Source organism: Semicossyphus pulcher, unplaced genomic scaffold (genome assembly GCF_022749685.1).
Source record: "Semicossyphus pulcher isolate SPU_LCO1_2020_fin unplaced genomic scaffold, fSemPul1.0.p SCAF_6, whole genome shotgun sequence".
NCBI lineage: Eukaryota > Metazoa > Chordata > Actinopteri > Labriformes > Labridae > Semicossyphus > Semicossyphus pulcher.
Window position 1 is genome coordinate 16,323,830 of NW_027211737.1, and position 19,456 is coordinate 16,343,285.

A 19,456-nucleotide genomic window follows, 5' to 3' on the forward strand; every position below is an offset into this window, starting at 1 on the left:
TCTGATGCCTCGTCTTTATAAGGATCACATTCTGCTTCGATCTGATTGGCTGCCACTTGGGGCAACAATACTGTGTTACAATGCTGTAAAAGGACATCAACACACTCCTAAACAAATGAACTGTGAGGGAGGGGTAAGCAAATGACTGGGACAGTAATAAAGGGCAGTAAAACATTTTTTTCATGTATATATTATTACTACATCCAACGTCAATCCACATTCTCTGTAAATACAACCATCTACCTCTTGCATAAAACATTCATAACAATATTTATCTCAGCACCTTTGCACCGTCGTCTAGCGTCTCCTGATATACATATATATATATATACTTTTTAATATATTTTGTGTTCATAGGCCTGTACATAGTTTTACTTTAGTGTAGTTTAGTAATTTGAATATTATGAAGATATGACATGTGGAGATAGATATCTATGCAAATGCTCAGATATCTATTTGGCCTACATTTGTTTCTTTTTGCTTATCTAACAAGAGTTAGAGTGGAGGTGTATGTGTAAAATATGTTCTTTTAAAGGCTTGTGAACACATGTGTGGCCTGGTGGAAATGTTTTTCATCTTAGGACTATTTAAAATGAAACGTTTGTCCAGTTTGAGACAGAAGCTGGTTCCTAGTCGGTGGAAAACATTACATATGTGATTTAACCCTGTGTTGTTTTAGGCTTCAAAAAATGATCTCACAAAATGGTTACACCAAAGAATAAATGCCACTTGGAACCATGTATTGATAGTGGTAATAAAAACAATGTTTATTATCTATCATCAGTAAAGCCTATGATTATTTAATCCTTTCACAAATGTATTCATCAGTTCGGAATAAAATACAAATTCACATGTAATCAACAAAAAAAGAAATCCAATTTATATTAAAAAAAAACATTTTCTCTCCAGTTACACAGAAAGTTGGTCTTTTTACACGAACAGGCAGCGGAAGCTTTGAGACAACACAAAGAGCAGAAGGTGTCCAAACCCTGCATCGTCAGAACAGACAACAAATAACAGCAGCTGAAGTTACATAAAAGAAAAAGAAAATCTCAGAAACATTTTCCTCCCAAGATCGACAAATTACTCTTTCACATGCACAAGTCCAGTTTTTATGATTTTAAACTGGGGCTGATGTAGGACTGCTTTGTACACCGTCTGCTGTCGGGGCTGACGTTTAATTGTCAAAGGGTTTCTCTATTCTGTAATGGTCTTTATGGCTCTACTAGAGATGCACGATATTGTGTCCAAACTATCGGGGTATAACACTACTCAGCCTCCCGGGAAGATAACGGATGGTTGGAAGGATGGCAACCCTTGTTGCCGATTGCCGAATTCGATACCGATATATTAGGCACGTTTTTTTTTTCTCCACCTAACTGCAGAGAACATCAAGTCTCCCCTGTAGCGTTGTTTTATCGGTGGAAAATTGACATACCTGACGGTGCCAATAATATCATGCATTCCTAGGCTTTACCCCTAAATCTGTCATAAGCACTCTTATTCTTCATGTGTTATTTTTTCAAACATAATGACATAGCCCACATAAATAAACTAACAAAAAAAGAAAAGAAAAATACTTTAATTAAAAAAATAAGTTAAGAAAATTGATTCTGCTTGAAATGTGACCTCGTCTCGAGCTGAAAATATGAACTCTTCTTGGTTTTAAATGTTAAAACACAACAATTTGTTTACTCAAAGGAAAAGTCAACTGATGAATAACTTTATCCTGAAATAATGTTCCTAATATCTTAAAGAGTTATCAGCTCCAAAAAACATTTGGAAACCAACAAAAGTCAAATACTCAAAGTTTCCAATGCTTCAAAATATTTTTCACAAGGACACAATTATACTGGAGTGTATTAAACCACCCTGTCGAGTTTGAAAAAACTGTTTTTATGGTTTACTTAAGTTAAGCACGATAAAGTTTCGATGACGCCTGTATAGCTTTAGGATAATGTCCATGGGATCAGGCAGACGGCTTATTGAACGACTATGCTCTGCTTGTTGTTTTCTGCGAGCTGCAATGTTAGAGACAGATATTTGACAATGTTTCATTCTCACTAAAACAAGTATAGTGTTTAAGCTAAAACCAATGTTTTAATGGCTTAACCTTTACATCAAAAGGGAAACTCTACAGCAGGGGTGGCCGACCCTGCTCCTGTAGAGCTACCTTCCTGCAGGTGTTGGTTTTCTCCAGACTCTAACACACCTTGAATGTTTTGCTCATTATCAATCCCCTGAGAAGCTTCAGTTGGTTGATAACAAGCAGGTTTCTCCAGACTCTAACACACCTGATTTGAATGTTTTGCTCATTATCAATCCCCTGAGAAGCTTCAGTTGGTTTATTACAAGCAGATAATTCAAATCAGGTGTGTTGTGAGTATGGAGAAACCGAAAACATGCAGGGAGGTAGCTCTCCAGGAGCAGGGTTTGCCACCCCTGCTCTACAGAATTAGTTGGGGAACCTCTAAAGCAGGAGCAACTGGTGGGTCAGAGAGCTGTTTTCAGTGGGTTGCAGATGTGTGCTTAAAAAACAAAAGTTGTGGGAGTCTATGTTGCGCTTTTATTTTGAAGGACATGGACTTTGTAAGACGTGCGTGCTGTAGTAGTGTAGTTGATTCAGGTAGCTACATTTACATTCCTGAAACCTGATGAGCCCTACAGTTGTTACACTTATGTTGCACTTATTAGTTTATTTCTGCTATAAAACAGCTGTTAATTGAATGAATTTTAGAGGGAATATTTTCCAGGTCATTTTGGTTGACTATTATACTGTTGTGTTTTGTGAAGCTGACATACTGTGATGTTTTGTCCAGGTCAGGTCCAAACTGCACCATTTTCTTTATTATAGAAATGTAAGTGGTTGAAAAATGAAATTTGGGTCACGATTTGTCATTAAGGAGGTGATAGTGGGTCCTGAGGCGAGACCAGTTGAGAACCACTGCCCTACAGAAAACAGAGTGCCTGTAAAATACATTAAACCATCTGTCCTGTATAAAACACAAGGCAACAAAAGATCCCACCACATAATTTAACTTGCTTTTAGTTTCTTCTAATATTAGTTCATATCTGCATGTCTCTTGTGCAGCTCTAATTGGAATGGAGTACTACATTTTAGCACAGCTACTGAGTAGTTCACATCAACTGGATTGGCAGGAGCCCTAAAGCAAAAATCACTATGCCAGCTTCAAGGAAATGTCCTTCATAATATTACTCCCAAAATCTCTCTCCACTAATATACAGTCACTTCAATTCAACAGACCAGAGGCAGTATCCACAAAACTCTGAGCTGAGATCCACAATCAGTAAACATGTAACGCCGCTCTACATCTGACCTGCACTGAGAAGCAACTGACAGCAGGAAAAACTGGTGCACACAGAGCTGATAAGGCATGACTTCAAATAGAATAAGATCGCTGATCCTAAATATGTTATCCAGGTGTTTCCTTTCACTGTAATCTAACATTGTTCTTCTGTGCAACTGATCCAGAGCTTTGAGCACATTCACTGTTACTCTTTGTGATCCCAGACACAGATGAGAAGCTTTGCAGCCACTAAACAAAGTGATGCTTCACTAATTGATTGCTCTTGTTTTGACAAATATAATATACTATGAATAAAGCCTGGTGAAGTTACACAAGCAAATAATCCAGAAGGTTAATTGCCCATTTTTTTATCTGAATCCTAATCTGAACTCCATTTTTATGTTACACATGCACATTGGAAGCCGCTCCTTCAAGTCTGACTGGCTTTAGCAACAAATATGGGACTAAGCAGTCTAAGAACATTCTCAGCTCATTTGATAAATTGCTGCAGTTTGGGAGAGCCTTGTTGTTTGCGTTCATTGAAGGACATTTCTAAGAGAAAATATCCTGACCATTGACAGATGTAGAATTCTTTCCATGAGACACTGTACAGGAGTAATTTAAGGCGATGATTGGGATACTGTTGAAGCTCAGAAGGAGGCCTCTGATGAAGGAGTTCTGTCACAGCACTAATTTCACCCACCATGACCCTATAAGGGTCTGCACGTCATCATAATTTATACTGCATTTAGGTTACAGTCATGACAGAGTGAATATAAACATCTAATCACATAATCTAAATTCATTAACTCCCAGGAATGTTAATATGTCAACTGTTTATGGTTTCAAGAAAATGTGTCCATGATCACATAATATAATAATATGATCCCAAAGAACTAAGTACAGAATGCAATGAAGATGTCAGATGAAAAGACTTTAACTGGCCATCCCAATTTCACCAGTCTATCCACGTGGGTCACTTTTTGTGTGGAGGGTTGCTTTAACCTGTTGTTGTGCTGAGGTGTATAATGGGTTCTGCTTCCTAACGTTTGTGGTGTGGGCGCTCCTTCTCCGACTCCAGCCCTGCAAGAGAATGTCAATATTGTCTTAATAAAACAAGCATCTCTGTGTCGATATCTTCTGTGTATATAGCTGCAGAGCGCCTGTAGCACGCCTACATTAAAACTAGATCTAAAAAGCTGCATGACTTTTTATTCAGTAGATATAAATGCAATAAAATATTACGTCCAATAGTAAAAGCTTTTCAGACTTCAGTTGTTTATTTCAATGCAGCATATTAGAATAACTATTAAATGTTACTGCACAATAAATTATATATATATAACCCACTCTGTATATTGTTCCAGTGGTCATTTCAGGTAATTTCCTCTATCACCATTACCATGATACTAAAATATGAACAGTGAGCATTCAACATTACTATGTTGTGTTCCCATCAATCATCATGCTGAGTTATTATGAAGGTTATAAGTACAAAAATGTTTAATCAAGAAGCCAGAGTATGTCGCCATGGAAGACAAGTGTGTGTGTTTCAGTTTATACCTCAGACTTGAGCAAGCTCAGCTTGTTTGTCTGCTTCAAACTCGCCTTCGTTCTCATCGTCACCGTTATAGTCAGCCAGCTCCTCCTCCATGTCCTTGTCTATCAGAGAGTAAAATGTAGAAGTATTAGCATGAAGCATGTACAAATCTCTTAGTGGCAAAAAGTGTTTTTATTAGTAACTGTCACTCTTTCAGACATTACCTCTGGCTGTAACTTAAATGTCATCTCCAATGCTGTATTTTGAAGCACACACATTTTTTGATGTATTCTATACAGACACACATACCTATATTTTCAGCCCTCTTTGTCTGCTGTTGCTTCTCCAAATCAACTCCACCAACTACTTGGTCTTCTACATCATATTCATCTGGCTCATCAACTTTTTGACCAGGAGATTCATCTGCCTTCACCTGGCCGACCAGCATGCCTTCCATCCCGGGGTCTGCCTCTGGAGACCAGATTGATGTTTGAGTTCATAGTGGTTAAACAAGCTCATCACTACAAATGTCTAGAATATGTATGCGTGTGTGTGTGTTTTTCAGTGTCTGACATATAAATGTTAACTTCTTTACCTTCTGTCTGAGCGCCCTCTTCATGAGCATCCATCACCTCCATCTCTTTATCCTCAGTCAGGTTATTCTTCAAAGGTTTCGTGGTCTCTGCCTCACCGTCCTCTGTGGTAACAGCTCCCTCTGGTGGTGATAGAATGTCCTGCTTGTCTGCAGCAGCTGAGGGAATAGCGAGATCCTTGGCTGGAGCCAGATTCAGAGGAGCATCGGGAGCTGCAAAATATCATGGTAGAAACATGAGGGTCAAATTGGAAGTGTGCACAAAGACTTGTAAAGATAGGAACACACACATACGTAATGTTAGTGTCAATGAATGCATGCATTGCACTTAATGCAAGACTAAGCAACCAGGACATCCATGTCTCTCACCTTTGTCTACAATTATGTCATTGGTCAGTAGTTCAGCTGGTTCGTTTTCTTTGGGCTGAGAGAGGCTTGTTGTTTGGCTTACAGCAGTTGACGTCTTAACTGCATCAGCCCCCGTCACCACTGCTCCATCCACTGCATATTCCTGCTGCTGCGGAGTAAACATCAACAAATACCACGTCTTTATATCAAAAAAGAGAAGCGGGGGGAACAACGGTTGTAAAAGTGGTAAACATCAATGCCTATCATTGCTACTAGATCTATTCCTTTCACACAACTGTGTACTGGAACAATAAGTCCTACAAGCAGGAAATGACATAGCCGTTTTGCAATTTCAATTACCTCATCAGAAGCTAATGTGTTTTGACTGGGTTTCTCGTAAGACGCCTGAAATAGGGTCTGTGGTTAACAAACACAAGAGATTGTCTTGTTTGGTTCTACGACAGAAAACATGTCAGTAAATACCCCACTCGTGAATTTTTAAGTTTCAAAGTGTCTTGAAATATAGTGCAATATTAACTTCTTACTAATGGAATTTGCATTATGGGGCGATTATTGTGCATAAACTTTTGTTTGCCATAGAGCTTATTTTCTGCAATGAGTACAACATTCCTGCAGCACTCTACGGATTACAACGAACCAAGTATCAGAAGCAGATCAGGCTTTAAAAAGCAGTTTTTTTACAGCCAATTTTACATCAAATTACAAAATGGGTTGACCTGCTCCGGTCCTCTGCCCTGATCTCAGTGCTTTGGAAATACACTGGATGTCACTGGGGTAAACATGGCTTTTATCCTTTTACATGGTTCATTCTGTGACAGTGAAGCCAACTCACCGGTGAGGAGACACCAGAAGGAGCGATGAGCTTCTCCATTTTCTTTTGAACTTCAAGTTTAGCAGCAGCCACTCTCTCATCACACAGCTCCTTCTGGGACAGGACCTGGGAGTTACAATGGGTCCTGCACATGTGTACAAACACACACAGACACACACATTCACCAGGAATGCCAGGAATGTATGCAAGTAATGGTAAAGAGGGCTACAATTAACATGCATGAAACTGTTGTGTGAATGCATCTTTTTCTTACATGTCATAAGTGAGTTTGTTGTTAAGGGTTTTGATGTTGCCTTGGCAACTCTGCAGCTCCTTCTGAAGCTTCCCCAAGTCATCATTTAGCTGATTCAACTGACCTAAAGCACAAAGAAACCAAAGACATTCAGAGACACTTCAACTGAGCTTTGTCGGCTGTTAACTAGTAAGAAAACTAAAGTTAAATATTAACAATTACCTTTGAGTTCCTGTAGGGTTTTGGTACTGGATGTAATGTTCTGCTGCAGTGTGCCCTAGATGCAAAAAACAATCAAAAACAAAGTTGAGTAAATAAATATAAATATGCGCAGCTGCTTTATAGTTTGTTTACATACTTCCCTTTCTACTGTGAAAAATAAGTGTGAACCACAATGGTGACCAATTCAAAGAAGCGTTTTCACTAACTAACTAAACTGCCAGTGTTGTTTGTGTGCACCTTCTCTTGGCTGCAGGTGTTCTGGGCTCCTTCCAGCTGTCTCTTGTAAAGGCTTTCTATGTGGCTGATCTGCTCCTTCTGTCTCTGGATTTCTTCCTGGAACTCATTCTTCTTCAGCTCCGCTACTCCTCGCTCCGCTGCTCCGCGTCGCACCTGGCCTTCCAGCTCATATAGCTTGGTCTGTATCACACACAAAGATAAAGGGGTTAAGGTTAGCTCAGGCTTTATTTATACTTTTTAGGCCATTTGTGCATACTAAACCTATGTTACTGAGGCAGAAAATGAGAATAGTAATGATAACAAAAATCTAAATGTGAGGTGAATACTGAAAAAAACACTGTATTGACTGATTGACAGTGGCTGTGTGGCAGTAAAAAAAACATTTGTGTCAATTGACAATTGACACAAATGTGTGATAGTATAGCCCTGTTCCAAAATGCAAACAAGCAAGGTCCTGAGATAAGTTAGTTGTTTACAGTGATTTGCATTAACGGTTGTTTAAAAATGTGAAAAAGGAAATTACACCAAAATACTTCGTCACAACTGAAACCCTGTAAAAACTGAAGGCCTTCTCTTGCAGAAGAAAATGATGCATTGGTGTTACAGATCGGCACCAACTAAACTAGGTAATAATTACAATCTCTTAATCATTATGGTTTGTGAACTTTAAACACATCAAGTTTAAATAAATTCTGGAGTATGGAAGCTGACATCACCGGAACCATAGTTATATTCTGAGACAACATTTGTGCTAACATTTATCTTTGCACAAGAAAACCACAAAATCACAGAGACACACACATAGATTAACCAACCTGTAGCTCCAGGTTGCGGGAGCTGGACACCCAGTAGTTAAATCCCAGAACCAGGATACAGGCAATTAGAGCACCAATCATCAGAGGGGGTGATCTTCCTCCACGACGCCCATTTCCCAGCCCACCCATAGCTGTCACCAAACATAGGGGACACACACATACCACAGCCAGGGTTACAACACGCTCCATTAACTACATCTTTTCTGTATGAGAACCCTGGAATTCATCTCTCATTTGAGCTGAGATAAGGCTGGTAGTAGCTGATTACATGGCTAATGTCAATAAAGGAGGATAATGGCTGATTAGTTACATGTAAAAATCTCTTTGTCAGGCCTTTGTGGCTTCTTACAAACTGGCCTCGTACAAACTAGTGTCTCAGCAAACACATTTCTGTGGTATCAGCAAAAGGAAGCGTGTAGCAATTCTATTAGTGGCACTGAAACATCAAGAAAACAACATCTAGAAGAACATTCTTGACATACACCTGCACAGAGTATTGCTTAATATGTAACAGTATAAAGCTGCTATAGGAACTTTTTATTTCTAGATGCAGACTTAATTTCACTGTCTGCAGGATGCAGAGATAGCCTTAGCAACATTATCGCGCAATTCAATCATACCATGACCAAGGTACAATAACTTTCACTTTCCTGTTTCAGCATCATATTGTCTTGTAGTGGCAATTCATATTGTCTATGTAATCAATAAGCACCCTGTGCATCAAATGGTCTGTCATATACCATTATCCTTAATATACCTTTAAATGTCTCTCACAAACTGCCCTATAGGGAAAGCATGGTGCTGTTGCAATGCTACATACTTCTTGACTTGAGGTAGTATGTGTTGTAGATATTGCTGGTATGGCCTGCATGCCTTTTCCTCCATCATTTGTACTTGTTGCTTTTGTGTATTGTAGGTCTTCTAATGGGTGAATTGTTTATTTTCTTATGTGTAAGTAAGTGATAATTAATCTTGACCAGGACTACAGGAAGAAAATAACTTATACCTCTTCCTGGTTAAATAAAATATCAATATTATAATATAGACAAACATGCCCGACCGTGACTTTTCATACTTGGGTTACTCCCATCATGAAAGTAAATGTAATCTTCTGCTTTAATTACAACATGCAGATTTCTCATAGACTACACAGACAGTCTCCATGGCAGAGCCATAAAACCTGCATCAAGCATCAAAAAGAGATTACATTAAAGCTGTTGTGAGGAACTTTCGGTTTGTGTTGATTTTGGCAACCCATGTGGACAAAGCTGTGCCTCTTATCTCTTTGCTGATTTTGTCCTGTTCATGCTTAAGTGGTGGTTTATAACAAAAACACATCCTGCTTTCTTTAAACAAAGGCAGCGTGCAGTTAATCGCTTCGTCTGACACTTACCCCCTACCAGCAGTTTCAGGCATTAAAAATAATAATATAATAACTTTATAAAAATAATCAATCTTGTCGCTGATGGGCTGGTTTGCTTCTGTAGGTCATATAGATTAATCAGAATTAATTTCAGTCTGTTTGATAACCAGAAGAAAACTCCTCACAGGAGCTTTAAAGGGTATTCTGAGAATTAGTTGGGGTTTACCCGAGGAGAAAGCGGTGCCTATAGGCCCTTTTCACAGATGACTTTTTAGCGTATCACAGTAGGAAAAGCACAGGTGTTTATAGCAGTATTAATGATGGCTGTATTTCATTTAGCTGCTTCATTTTCATGGTTCTGGTTGTGTGAATGCTGACTGCCTGTCATGGCTTTCTCAGACACCCGAATAGAACAGAACCATTGTTAAAGTTATTATTAACACCTGTGCTTTTCCTACTGTTAGAAGTCAAAATGTCCTGCCCATATAACCTAACAAGTTGATCTGGATATTAATGTGGACGGATTTCTGTGTAGTCACACAATAAAAGCGTTACAGTAAAGGGTGGCTCAAGGGAGTCAACCTCAACCCAACAAAACAAACAAGCACCGGGTTTAGGTACGGAAATCTGGCATCTGCTACCACATTGTCACACAGAACTAAAAGCAGTTTTTGCCTTTAAAGTGTTATGTAGAATCAAGATTGAGTACAGCCTCTCTCACAAAACTGTTAAAATGAATAATAAACAATAAACAGCTCTCGTATAACGTTAGACCTTCCAGGCTAAATACAGGTCAGGACTGAGCTTTACAGTTAAACTGGTACAGCTGGTGTTAACAGTCATTACACACAGATAGTATCTTACACGACATGTCATAATATAATTCTACATTAAATGGAAAGCCACAAAAAAGATAAGTGTAGTGAACATATGCGTGTTTTTTTCCCCAGCGTTGCCTAAATACGTTAAAAGCTAACGTTAGCATCAGAGGCTAGCAGTGCAGCTTGTCCCCAGTTGCCGTTAGCTTTCGGTTAACAGTTAGCTTGCTAAGGTTAGCAGTCTGACCATCTACTTACCCGACAGACTCGAGAGTCACAGCAGATGAATTCAATGTTGGATCAAGTAAATGTAATTATAAATGGTGATGTAATATTCCTTGACAACCTGGCCGCGTTCCTCCTGCAATTAACCGGGCATTACCGCTGGGCAGCGTCCCTTATCGCAATACAAACAGCCTGTTGGGTCTTCATGCACAATCGGGTGCTGCCTCTGCTTGCTGTCGGAAAAAAATGGCGTTTTGGGGTAAACGATAATCCAACTGGTAAAATAACTGAATATAATATATTCAAATTCCAAACATTGCATTTAAAAATGTACTATATAATATTGGGATGTTTTTGCCTGAGTCGATGTTATTATATCAAACAATTCATTATATTGTTTATTTGTCGATTTGTGAAAACGGAATTTTATAGTTTACGAAGAATGAAGAGCATTGAAGGCAGCACGGATAACTGTTACTGTAATGCCAATGTTAGGTAATTGAGAATACAATATTTGTTGTATAATAAGTGTTCACTGCACTTAAATTAACTTGGAAGTTAAACACAAGCTTTTAAGACATTTGCCTTAACGTTTTCTATGAAACCGAACATTTTATTATACACTAACTTAAGATCTTAATAAGACAGTGCTTTGTATGTACTGGTGCATTTGTTTGAGTCTTTCATAATCCGGTATAAATTACAAAATAGGTCAAATGATTTCACTTTAATTCATTATAATGAAAATCACAATTAAAAAACATGCTCACCCTTACTTAAAGTAATAATTCTTAGCAGCATTCTATGTAAAATTTCAAACACAAAATAAACAACAAGAAATAAGTTAGGCTCGTAATATCTTCCCTTTGAACACATCAATTTGTTTTCATTTCGTTGTAAAGTGGTAATGTAAAACACAATAATTTAAAAAAATATATCAAAAACATAATCCAAATGGGTTTGCTCTTCATAAACAGGCTAAGGCTTTGGAACATTAAAATCCCTTTACAGTCTCAGTAAATGATCCAGTTTCAGAAACCCACTGAGATGATGTATAAAGGGTTTGTATTTCACTTAAATCCATTTCCTGATTGTATGTCCATGTCTTCTATATACTATGTTCCCCATTATTTCCCTGAAGTGCTAAATAGTCCTTTGGATTAAAACTTCTCTGGAGAAGATTCATTTTCAGTCTTTGTTTTCCCCATTTTCAGCATGTTCTGGGATTTTTTATTTCCTTCCATGACTTCTGTCAAACATCATCAAAGAGGCCCGTTTGAGAAGGTGACAGAGACCAGTAACGTCCTCCTGTTGATCTACAAGGTTAAACACAGAGAGACAAAGTAAGTGATTCAGGAGGCCATCGTTTTGTTCTGTTGGTCATAATGTTTTTCAGCTCTGATTAAACACTATGTTCATTATTATGTGCTAACAACACACCTTCTGTTTGGTGAACCTTCATCACTGGAATTGTCATGCAGCAAGCCTCTCTGCTGCTCCTCTGTTTCCATGTCTCCTCGTGCGAATGTGATAACTGAAAGAGACAGAGAGCAAATTGTAATAGTGGTACATGGGTAAATTTCATCAACAACTTCTACAGTAAAATTAAATTACCCTACTTAATTAAATATCAGTGTAGAGTTGATGTTCTTTAGTAGACATTTAAAGATGCATGTATGGTACTGTGCTTAACTAAGTCAATTACAGGGTGCAAACTAAGAAAAAGTTCCTGTGGGAGCAATGAGAGGCAATGGGAGGTGCATATTCTCAGTAACCCAACCTGACACACTATAAAGCCTCTGTATGGGTGGGGCGCCTTATGGCTAAAATGACAGCTGTTTAGTTTCCTGCAGGGTGCAATGTGTCCACGATCTATGAAGCATTAGAAATGTGCATACACTGCTAAATCAAGCCATCCAACCAGATCCTGTTGGAAATGTCCTGCCATATCACAGAAAATATTTCATTTCAGTGGTATAGTAATCATCTTAATCCATACCACTTTTCTTGTTCTCTGTCACAGGGCTGCTCTGATTATCCTTTATCTCAGTGTAACCAGCTTTGGTCCGCCCAGTAATCCCATTGACTCCATACCGCTCCCTCCAGGCCTGAAACAGACAACAAAACAGGTCATAAATACTTTGACACAGTTAACACAAACCAGTAAAGCCAAGGAGCTAACAGATTAAGCTGACTTTCTCAGCTTCTAAGACAATTGTTTTGAGAAATAATTGAAAAGAATAATACAATTCTAACCCATCTTCGACTTTCTCCATCTTCAGTTTTTTGTCTTTTTCTTCGTTCTGCAAAAGAACAAATATGTTTGTGCATTTTGGTAAAAAGCATGTTTCCCTTTTATTTACTGAAATGACTTCTCAACAAACCACAACTTCATGCGAGATAATGTATAAGAAATAAATAGTTAAAGAATAAGCCAGTAAAAAGGACCTGCTGTATCTGATAACTAACAGTTAACTTTACTTGAATCAAGAAAGAAATCTACAAGTCTACAATATTTCAGCTGATTTTTATACAAAGTTAATAAAAGATCTAAACAATAACTAGACTTTGAAGTGCTATCAGGAATAGTGAGTGATTAAATTTGTGATCAAACTACCTCTTCGTATTAGTTCCCTGCCTTCTTCCACCAGGTCAGAGGTCAAGTCGTCGTCAGTAATGTACTGATGGAAGCCCAGGAGGTTCAAACAGCGAGAGCCCAAGCTACAAACCCAGACACACCCAGAAACACCCACATAATTACAGTTACAATTACTTAAAGCATGCAAACTTTTTGTAGATTATCATTTGATAAAAAAATAGCCAAATATTTTAGATTAAATTGAGCTGTAAGAAACATGAACAAACTATTTTTATCATTAAAAAACATGAAATATTACCCCTAGATTCTTGGCAGCCAGTTTAATATTACTTAAAAGAGCCAAGGCCGCTAGGATTTCAGGGTTTTTATGGTATATATAACTGAGCGTCATCAGCATAAATTGATAAATCACATAATAATTTTGAATATGCTCGTCAAGAGGCAGCATGTATAAAGAAACAAAAAGGGCCAAGAATGGAGCCTTGAGGGACTATGTAACACAAATGAAGAATTGGCAATACAGAGAGGGACATTAAAAGTTCTTTTGGAGGCGTAATATGGTAACAGCTGAGCCCTTAATGCCTACCCAGGTGTCCAAACATGTAAATATAAATTGTGATCAAAGGCAGCCCTTGAATCTAAAAGACTTATAATGAGCCATGTCATATCATCCATGTCTACAGCCAGCAGTAGATCATGAGTAACCTTAATAAGGGCTGTCTCTGTACTATAAAATCTTTATAAACCAGACAGGTAAGCCTGTTAATCATACAATTTATCAGTTAAGAAGAAATTACTTTTACAACCTTTTACAACCCTAGATTAAAGGACAATTTAGAGATTGCTCTATATTTACTTAAAATACACAGGGTTGGTGCAGAACACTTGTTTTTAAAGCCTTTATGGCTTTACTCCAAATTATTAATATATATATTCTTAATTAATCTCATTTTATTCCTCTCCCCTTCTCTGGTTATTGGCTTACCTGTAAAAGGTGGCAAAGCACAGCAGCAATATCAGCATGGGATAATAGATGTAGAACCCATCAGATATGAAAGATAGTAGACGCATAGAGCCCATAATCTGAAAGAGGCAGAACATTTTTTTACTTGGTTTGTTTGAATGCAGAGTTTTGAAATATATGCATCTGTTTTTATCTTACATTTTCAGAAAGCCTATAGCTGTGAGAGTACAGTATGCATTCATATGTCTTTGTTAGTATAAATGCCAATGTATAAGCATGTTTGTGTGGGACCCACAGAGGTGTAAGATGTCTGCAGTCTGTCCTGGTGTGAGATGGCAGAGTCCATGTGAATCAGGCCCAGAAAGTTGAGGCACAAAGGAGGAGTGAGACGACAAAACAACCTATAGGGAATTAACAAAGAGAAGCAGACCTATATCTTAAATACATATTTCAGCGCACTCTCTCTTACACACATAATGTACAATAAACATATTATATTATGACTTTATGAGAAACATACATGCCGCTGAACTGCAGGCTGTAAGCATCAGTCTGGTGATGCGGCACAAGGTAATAGTAGTTGAAAACTCGGATCCTGAACACTGTGGAGTAGATGCAGACGCACAGGAAGAGGATGCTGACAAAGCACACCATCTGGTGGAGAGAAACAGAACAAGTAGAAAGAGGAGGCATGTTATCTCCTTCAGTCCAGAGTTGGATAGATCCTGTTAAATGAAGCGGAGCTTTGTTGGGTTTGTGTGTGCCTCACTGAACACCTGCCTACCTCGATACAAATGTAGTTGTATTGTTTTTCTGCCATCTGAACAAAGACAGCGAAGAGGGAGAGGACAGGGTGTGTACTGAAGAAGGTGCACTCGGACCAGACTACCGCTGCTGAGAGGAGACACAGGAGGACTGCCAGCAGTCTGTAGAAACTCTGCCTGAACACACACTCCCAGTACCACTCTGAGAAGGACAAACACACACACATGTGCGCGCGCAAAACACACAGATGCATAAGTACAAATTTAGTTACATGCACAAGTCCAAATATGACACTAACTGCAGGCATAGATTCATAAATCAACAGTTATTTACTTAACTTTTAAGATGTAAAGTCTATTTTAACACTAAGGCCTGAACATCATGTTAGTTTAAAGATTGTTTGGTTTGTTTTGCAGGCCAGAAAGGGGAGAATGAAAAAGTAGCAGCATTCAGGATCACAATTAAACCATTGGTGGAAAATGTATTTAAAAAGTCACAAACATGAGCAGGCTAATAAAAGTCTAGTAAAGAACAAAGTTTCTCACCTAAATGTGGAGGAGTAATTCAAGCCTAACTTACTAATAGGAAATACTCATTTAGAAATACCTTCATTTGCACATAAATCGATCTATTTGAAAATGAGATTTAATCGCTGAACTCACCCACAGCAGGAGTGTAGATGAACCTGTGGATCCAGCTTTGGTGATGTCCTGAGGGAAAGCTGTGGATGACTTGTCGGACCGGGCTGCTCTGGCCTTTAGCAACATCTTCAAGATGGAAGGCCTGATCTAACAAGATAGTCCACCGAACCTGAGCCTGCCTGTGTCTCTGCACTGCAGAGATCACCTGGAACACAAACACACAACAGAGGGCATAGGATTATGATCAACATTTACATGTCATATTTTTCCCTTTAAAATCACAGTACAATGATCAGAAAAACAATTACTTTTTTATGAAGCTTAATTAGGCCTCCTTTGGTGGGAAGGACATTCTGTTCAGCAGCAGAGCTTTCCACATCTCTTCCCATCTCCTCTTGGTACTCACTGGGACACTGAAATGACAGGAAACTCAATCAGAAAGGCACAGAACAGGACTGTTAAAACTGTTAATGCAACAATAAACTTTGGATGTGCACATAAAAAAAGTCTAATGAACAAGACACATAATGAATTTCTCACCTTTGTCAAAATGGTGTCAACACACCTCCTGAGACCGTGGCTGTACCTGACCGATTGATGGACACCTGCCACTTCCTGATTATAAGAAATATTATTGTTCTTGTTAAAGTTAAAATAAAGCCAGACAAAGCCAAACTGGTGATATATTGATTTAGTTAAACCAAAATTAGTTTTGACTTTTATACGTAAAAATATTCTCTAAAGATTATGGACCTGCTGCAAACTCTTATGGCACAGAAGTGTTTCAGAAAACTCACCTCCATAACGTCTGCTAGGTTCTCCTCAGCCTCTGCCTTCTCAGTAGCCATCTTTGCTGCCTTGAAGTAGGCTTTAGCCAGCAGGTATCCATGAGAGGATGAGAGCCAATAAGAACGCGGAATCTCCACCAGGCCGTAGCCTAGCAACAGCACCAGCAGGAAGAGACCCCAGGTGTTGGCAGCAGTAATGCCGATAGTCTGGAGCTCCGTCCTGCAAAAGTTTAACACATTTACTACAAATGTATATCAACATAATACAACTTTAATCCATAAGTCTTACTTTTTTCTTTTTTTAAGCATCATTAGGTGTCATCCAATATTTTCTGAATTGAGGCAGGTTTGACTTACCACGTGAGTTGCCACTTAGGGTGAGTGACCAAGTAGATGAGCAGAGAGATGAAGATAAGGAGGTAGGTGCCATAATAGAGAGCATTTTCAATAAGAGCTGTTTTAATCTTCCCAACTCTGGAGAAAGCTCCCGCCCGTGCATACGACTGCATGAAGGGTAACAGCAGCCTGTATACACAGACAAACGCACACAGAAGAGAGTCAGTATAACCAAACCCAATTCTCTTAATAACAAAAGGTGGAACATACAGCAGTTAAAGGACAGGGTAGGATTTTTACCAAGTAAGAAACTGGGAGGTCCAGTAAACAACTCTCCAGAACACTGGGAGGATGCCATCTGGGATGTAACTCCATGGCTTCACACAAGCTTGTGGTATGCTGTAACACAAACACACACACAAACACATATTCATACAAAGGCATTAAGCCCAGTTTGATCCTCAGTGAAATGAATAGCCGTCTACCACAGTGTCTTAGTGGATGCTAACACATGGTGTCTCAACAGTTGGAAATCTTGAGCACTTAAATTCATCCAACTTCACTGTGTCTGACAAATACTCTCTGCATGGCTTGATATGAGATAAGCAAGAAAACATGTTTAACTGCAATTTGGATAAACAAGCCCTTTCGGTCAATATTGCATATGGTTGTTTGAAACCCAAACAATTGAAAAGTTCAAAATCGATTGTAGGTTTACACTTTCATGACACTCAAATCAAACAGTGTAATATTTAAAATGATGCAGCCACTGAGTGCACCAGGTTCTTCTCTATTTCTGTTGATGTAGTGTCATTGATTATCTAACACACACACAGTTTGAATACATCAAACCTACAAAAAGGTTCAAAGACTTGAGTGCATATAGCAAGCCGCTGAGAATAAAGCCCAAATGTAATCCCATTAAAGGTGTATGTGATCTGCAGCCATGGAGCACATTGGAAATCTTGGAAATCACACTTTATTAACCAAAAGATTAAAATGTGTATCATGTTGGATGGTCTTGGCACACAACTTGGAGAAAAAGATCGCCTTATGGTGAGCAAACTGTGGCCTTAGTGGCAGTAAATCAAACATTATCTTACTTACCTGACAGTTGGGTAAACAGAGAAGTTTTCATCTGTTTGATTAGCCTGTCTTGCTAGAGTTACAGGAGTAGGGTGGTGGTTTGCAATGTCGAGTATGCACTGCTTATAGATGGTCTAAAAAAGGGTAGAGTTTACACAGTTAGGAAAACACACATAATCATAATCATAATCATCATCATCATCATAATCAACATTTATTCATCACATTACAATGGTTCAGTGTATATAAAACACAGCTAAAACTAACTCAGACACAGATTAATCACAAATACACACACACTCACATCCTGTTTATCCTGTTTTGATCCTGAAAACATCCACGTAACTATGGCTACGAAAGCAAGTAAAAAGAGCTGAAGTGGTTTCATACCGTGCTGACATCAAGGGGTAGGATAAAGACGATTAGGAAGCAGAGGTACCAGGCCAGCAGCGTCCCCAACAGGACCATCCGCTGCTGCTTCCGTAAATCTCCATATCGCTGGAGGAGGTAGAGGGCCAAGAGGAAGACTACTACGACCACGACAGCCAGCACAGCACCACTCATAGCGATGAATGAAGAGACAGACGTCAAGAAGTCATGATGACAGACTGGAGAGAGAGAGAGAGAACCTCATTGGACAAACTGCAAACAGACTGGATATCAGCTGTTATCTTCTGGATAACAGGATGGACAGGTTGACCCTAACACTAAAAAATGTACAGCAATTAGAGTGGTATGTAAAGGGGGGAGTGAGCAGCTTGAGATTGACGTGTAACTTGTTTTGACAGACCTGTTCCTTTTCTCTCACACTTCTATATAGAACAAGACAGGGTACACACCCCTGGTTAAGCAGCTTCCTCAATGACATGTTAAAATAAGTCCAAACCTAAAAAATTTTTAATTCACAATTATTGAAGGTTACTTGTGGGATTCTCAGGACTCAGTCTTAGGCCCATTAAAGTTTATCATGTCGGCCTACATACATTAAACGTGAGTTTGCTAAAACACTGGCAGTGGTTCATAAATCTATATGATAAAGAATATGTTGTAATTACAGATAATATATATGTAAACAAACAATTATGTGCCTGTACACTGACAGTTGCCCTCATCTACTGATGCTGACGCTGACAAAATTGTAGCTACTATTATCAGCTTATAGAAATATTTTCCAATTTGTTTCTCTAGCATCCATTAAATTGCTATATAATTTTCATACTACCGTTGATTAGAGGTCTAACTAGCCTACTTATTTCACCATGTCTATCATTCTGCACTGGGGTCGTGTTGAATACCCAGTGAAAAACAAAGCTAGTCCTCCTGTTTACCACAGCCTACTGTGGTCTCGGATTATTGGTCCCAAATCGTCGGTTGAGATTTCGTCGGTTAAACAAAGAGTCCGTGATTACAGGAAGCAGAGCCGCAATTATTCTTACCTTTTCAGTTCTTCTTTCAGTCTGAAGCTTGTAAAGCAGAAAACTGAATGAATTCGCTGTCACATTATGTTCCCGACAAATGTACACAACCTTTGAAACTACATTACGCAACAGCCAATGAACACGCGCTCTCGGATGCAGCAAAGCGTTCTGGGTATTGTAGGCGATATGATACGCTCACTTACACGCAAAAAAACATATTGCTGTTGTGACATTGACACATAAAATAGATAACAAAAAATATGCTCATTGTAGACATTATTAATTTGTTATACGGTAATATATAGG

At 38.7% G+C, this 19,456-nt stretch overlaps 2 protein-coding genes across 3 annotated transcripts; both read right to left on the bottom strand.

Annotated features, from left to right (window-relative positions):
* Window positions 1-742: 742 nt before the first annotated feature.
* Window positions 743-10,767, bottom strand: golm1 (golgi membrane protein 1). Of its 2 annotated transcripts, none has more exons than XM_069683633.1 (11): window positions 10,587-10,767; window positions 8,148-8,278; window positions 7,333-7,512; window positions 7,096-7,150; window positions 6,895-6,997; window positions 6,642-6,765; window positions 5,810-5,954; window positions 5,444-5,653; window positions 5,158-5,319; window positions 4,872-4,970; window positions 743-4,391 (listed from the first exon to the last, which is right to left on the bottom strand). In XM_069683633.1, the coding sequence occupies exons 2-10, from the start codon at window positions 8,274-8,276 to the stop codon at window positions 4,873-4,875; spliced, it is 1,206 nt and encodes a 401-aa protein (XP_069539734.1). In that variant the 5' UTR covers window positions 8,277-8,278; window positions 10,587-10,767; the 3' UTR covers window positions 743-4,391; window position 4,872. The 2 variants fall into 2 exon arrangements, with proteins under 2 accessions (XP_069539734.1, XP_069539733.1); XM_069683632.1 differs by having other exon boundaries at window positions 5,810-5,957.
* A 556-nt stretch (window positions 10,768-11,323) lies between these two features.
* Window positions 11,324-19,247, bottom strand: lmbrd2a (LMBR1 domain containing 2a). The gene is made up of 18 exons (XM_069683261.1): window positions 19,169-19,247; window positions 18,123-18,340; window positions 17,754-17,866; window positions 16,947-17,045; window positions 16,668-16,835; window positions 16,320-16,530; window positions 16,063-16,137; window positions 15,831-15,935; window positions 15,544-15,727; window positions 14,901-15,082; window positions 14,637-14,770; window positions 14,412-14,517; window positions 14,138-14,235; window positions 13,171-13,274; window positions 12,810-12,856; window positions 12,553-12,661; window positions 11,994-12,087; window positions 11,324-11,869 (listed from the first exon to the last, which is right to left on the bottom strand). Exons 2-18 carry the CDS (start codon window positions 18,294-18,296, stop codon window positions 11,806-11,808), a joined length of 2,067 nt encoding a protein of 688 aa, XP_069539362.1. The 5' UTR covers window positions 18,297-18,340; window positions 19,169-19,247; the 3' UTR covers window positions 11,324-11,805.
* Window positions 19,248-19,456: the final 209 nt, after the last annotated feature.

What these genes read in the sequence shown, in the direction of transcription:
- lmbrd2a (XM_069683261.1), bottom strand. Translation starts at nt 18,296, where the DNA reads ATGAGTGGTGCTGTGCTGGCTGTCGTGGTCGTAGTAGTCTTCCTCTTG. An exon ending in ACCTAGCAGACGTTATGGAG is followed by an intron (nt 16,138 to 16,319) that starts GTGAGTTTTCTG and finishes TCTTATAATCAG; the next exon opens with GAAGTGGCAGGTGTCCATCA. An exon ending in ACAACTACATTTGTATCGAG is followed by an intron (nt 14,771 to 14,900) that starts GTAGGCAGGTGT and finishes TCTCTCCACCAG; the next exon opens with ATGGTGTGCTTTGTCAGCAT.
- golm1 (XM_069683632.1), bottom strand. Translation starts at nt 8,276, where the DNA reads ATGGGTGGGCTGGGAAATGGGCGTCGTGGAGGAAGATCACCCCCTCTG. An exon ending in CCCGCAACCTGGAGCTACAG is followed by an intron (nt 7,513 to 8,147) that starts GTTGGTTAATCT and finishes TGTGTGATACAG; the next exon opens with ACCAAGCTATATGAGCTGGA. An exon ending in AACCCTACAGGAACTCAAAG is followed by an intron (nt 6,998 to 7,095) that starts GTAATTGTTAAT and finishes TTTGTGCTTTAG; the next exon opens with GTCAGTTGAATCAGCTAAAT.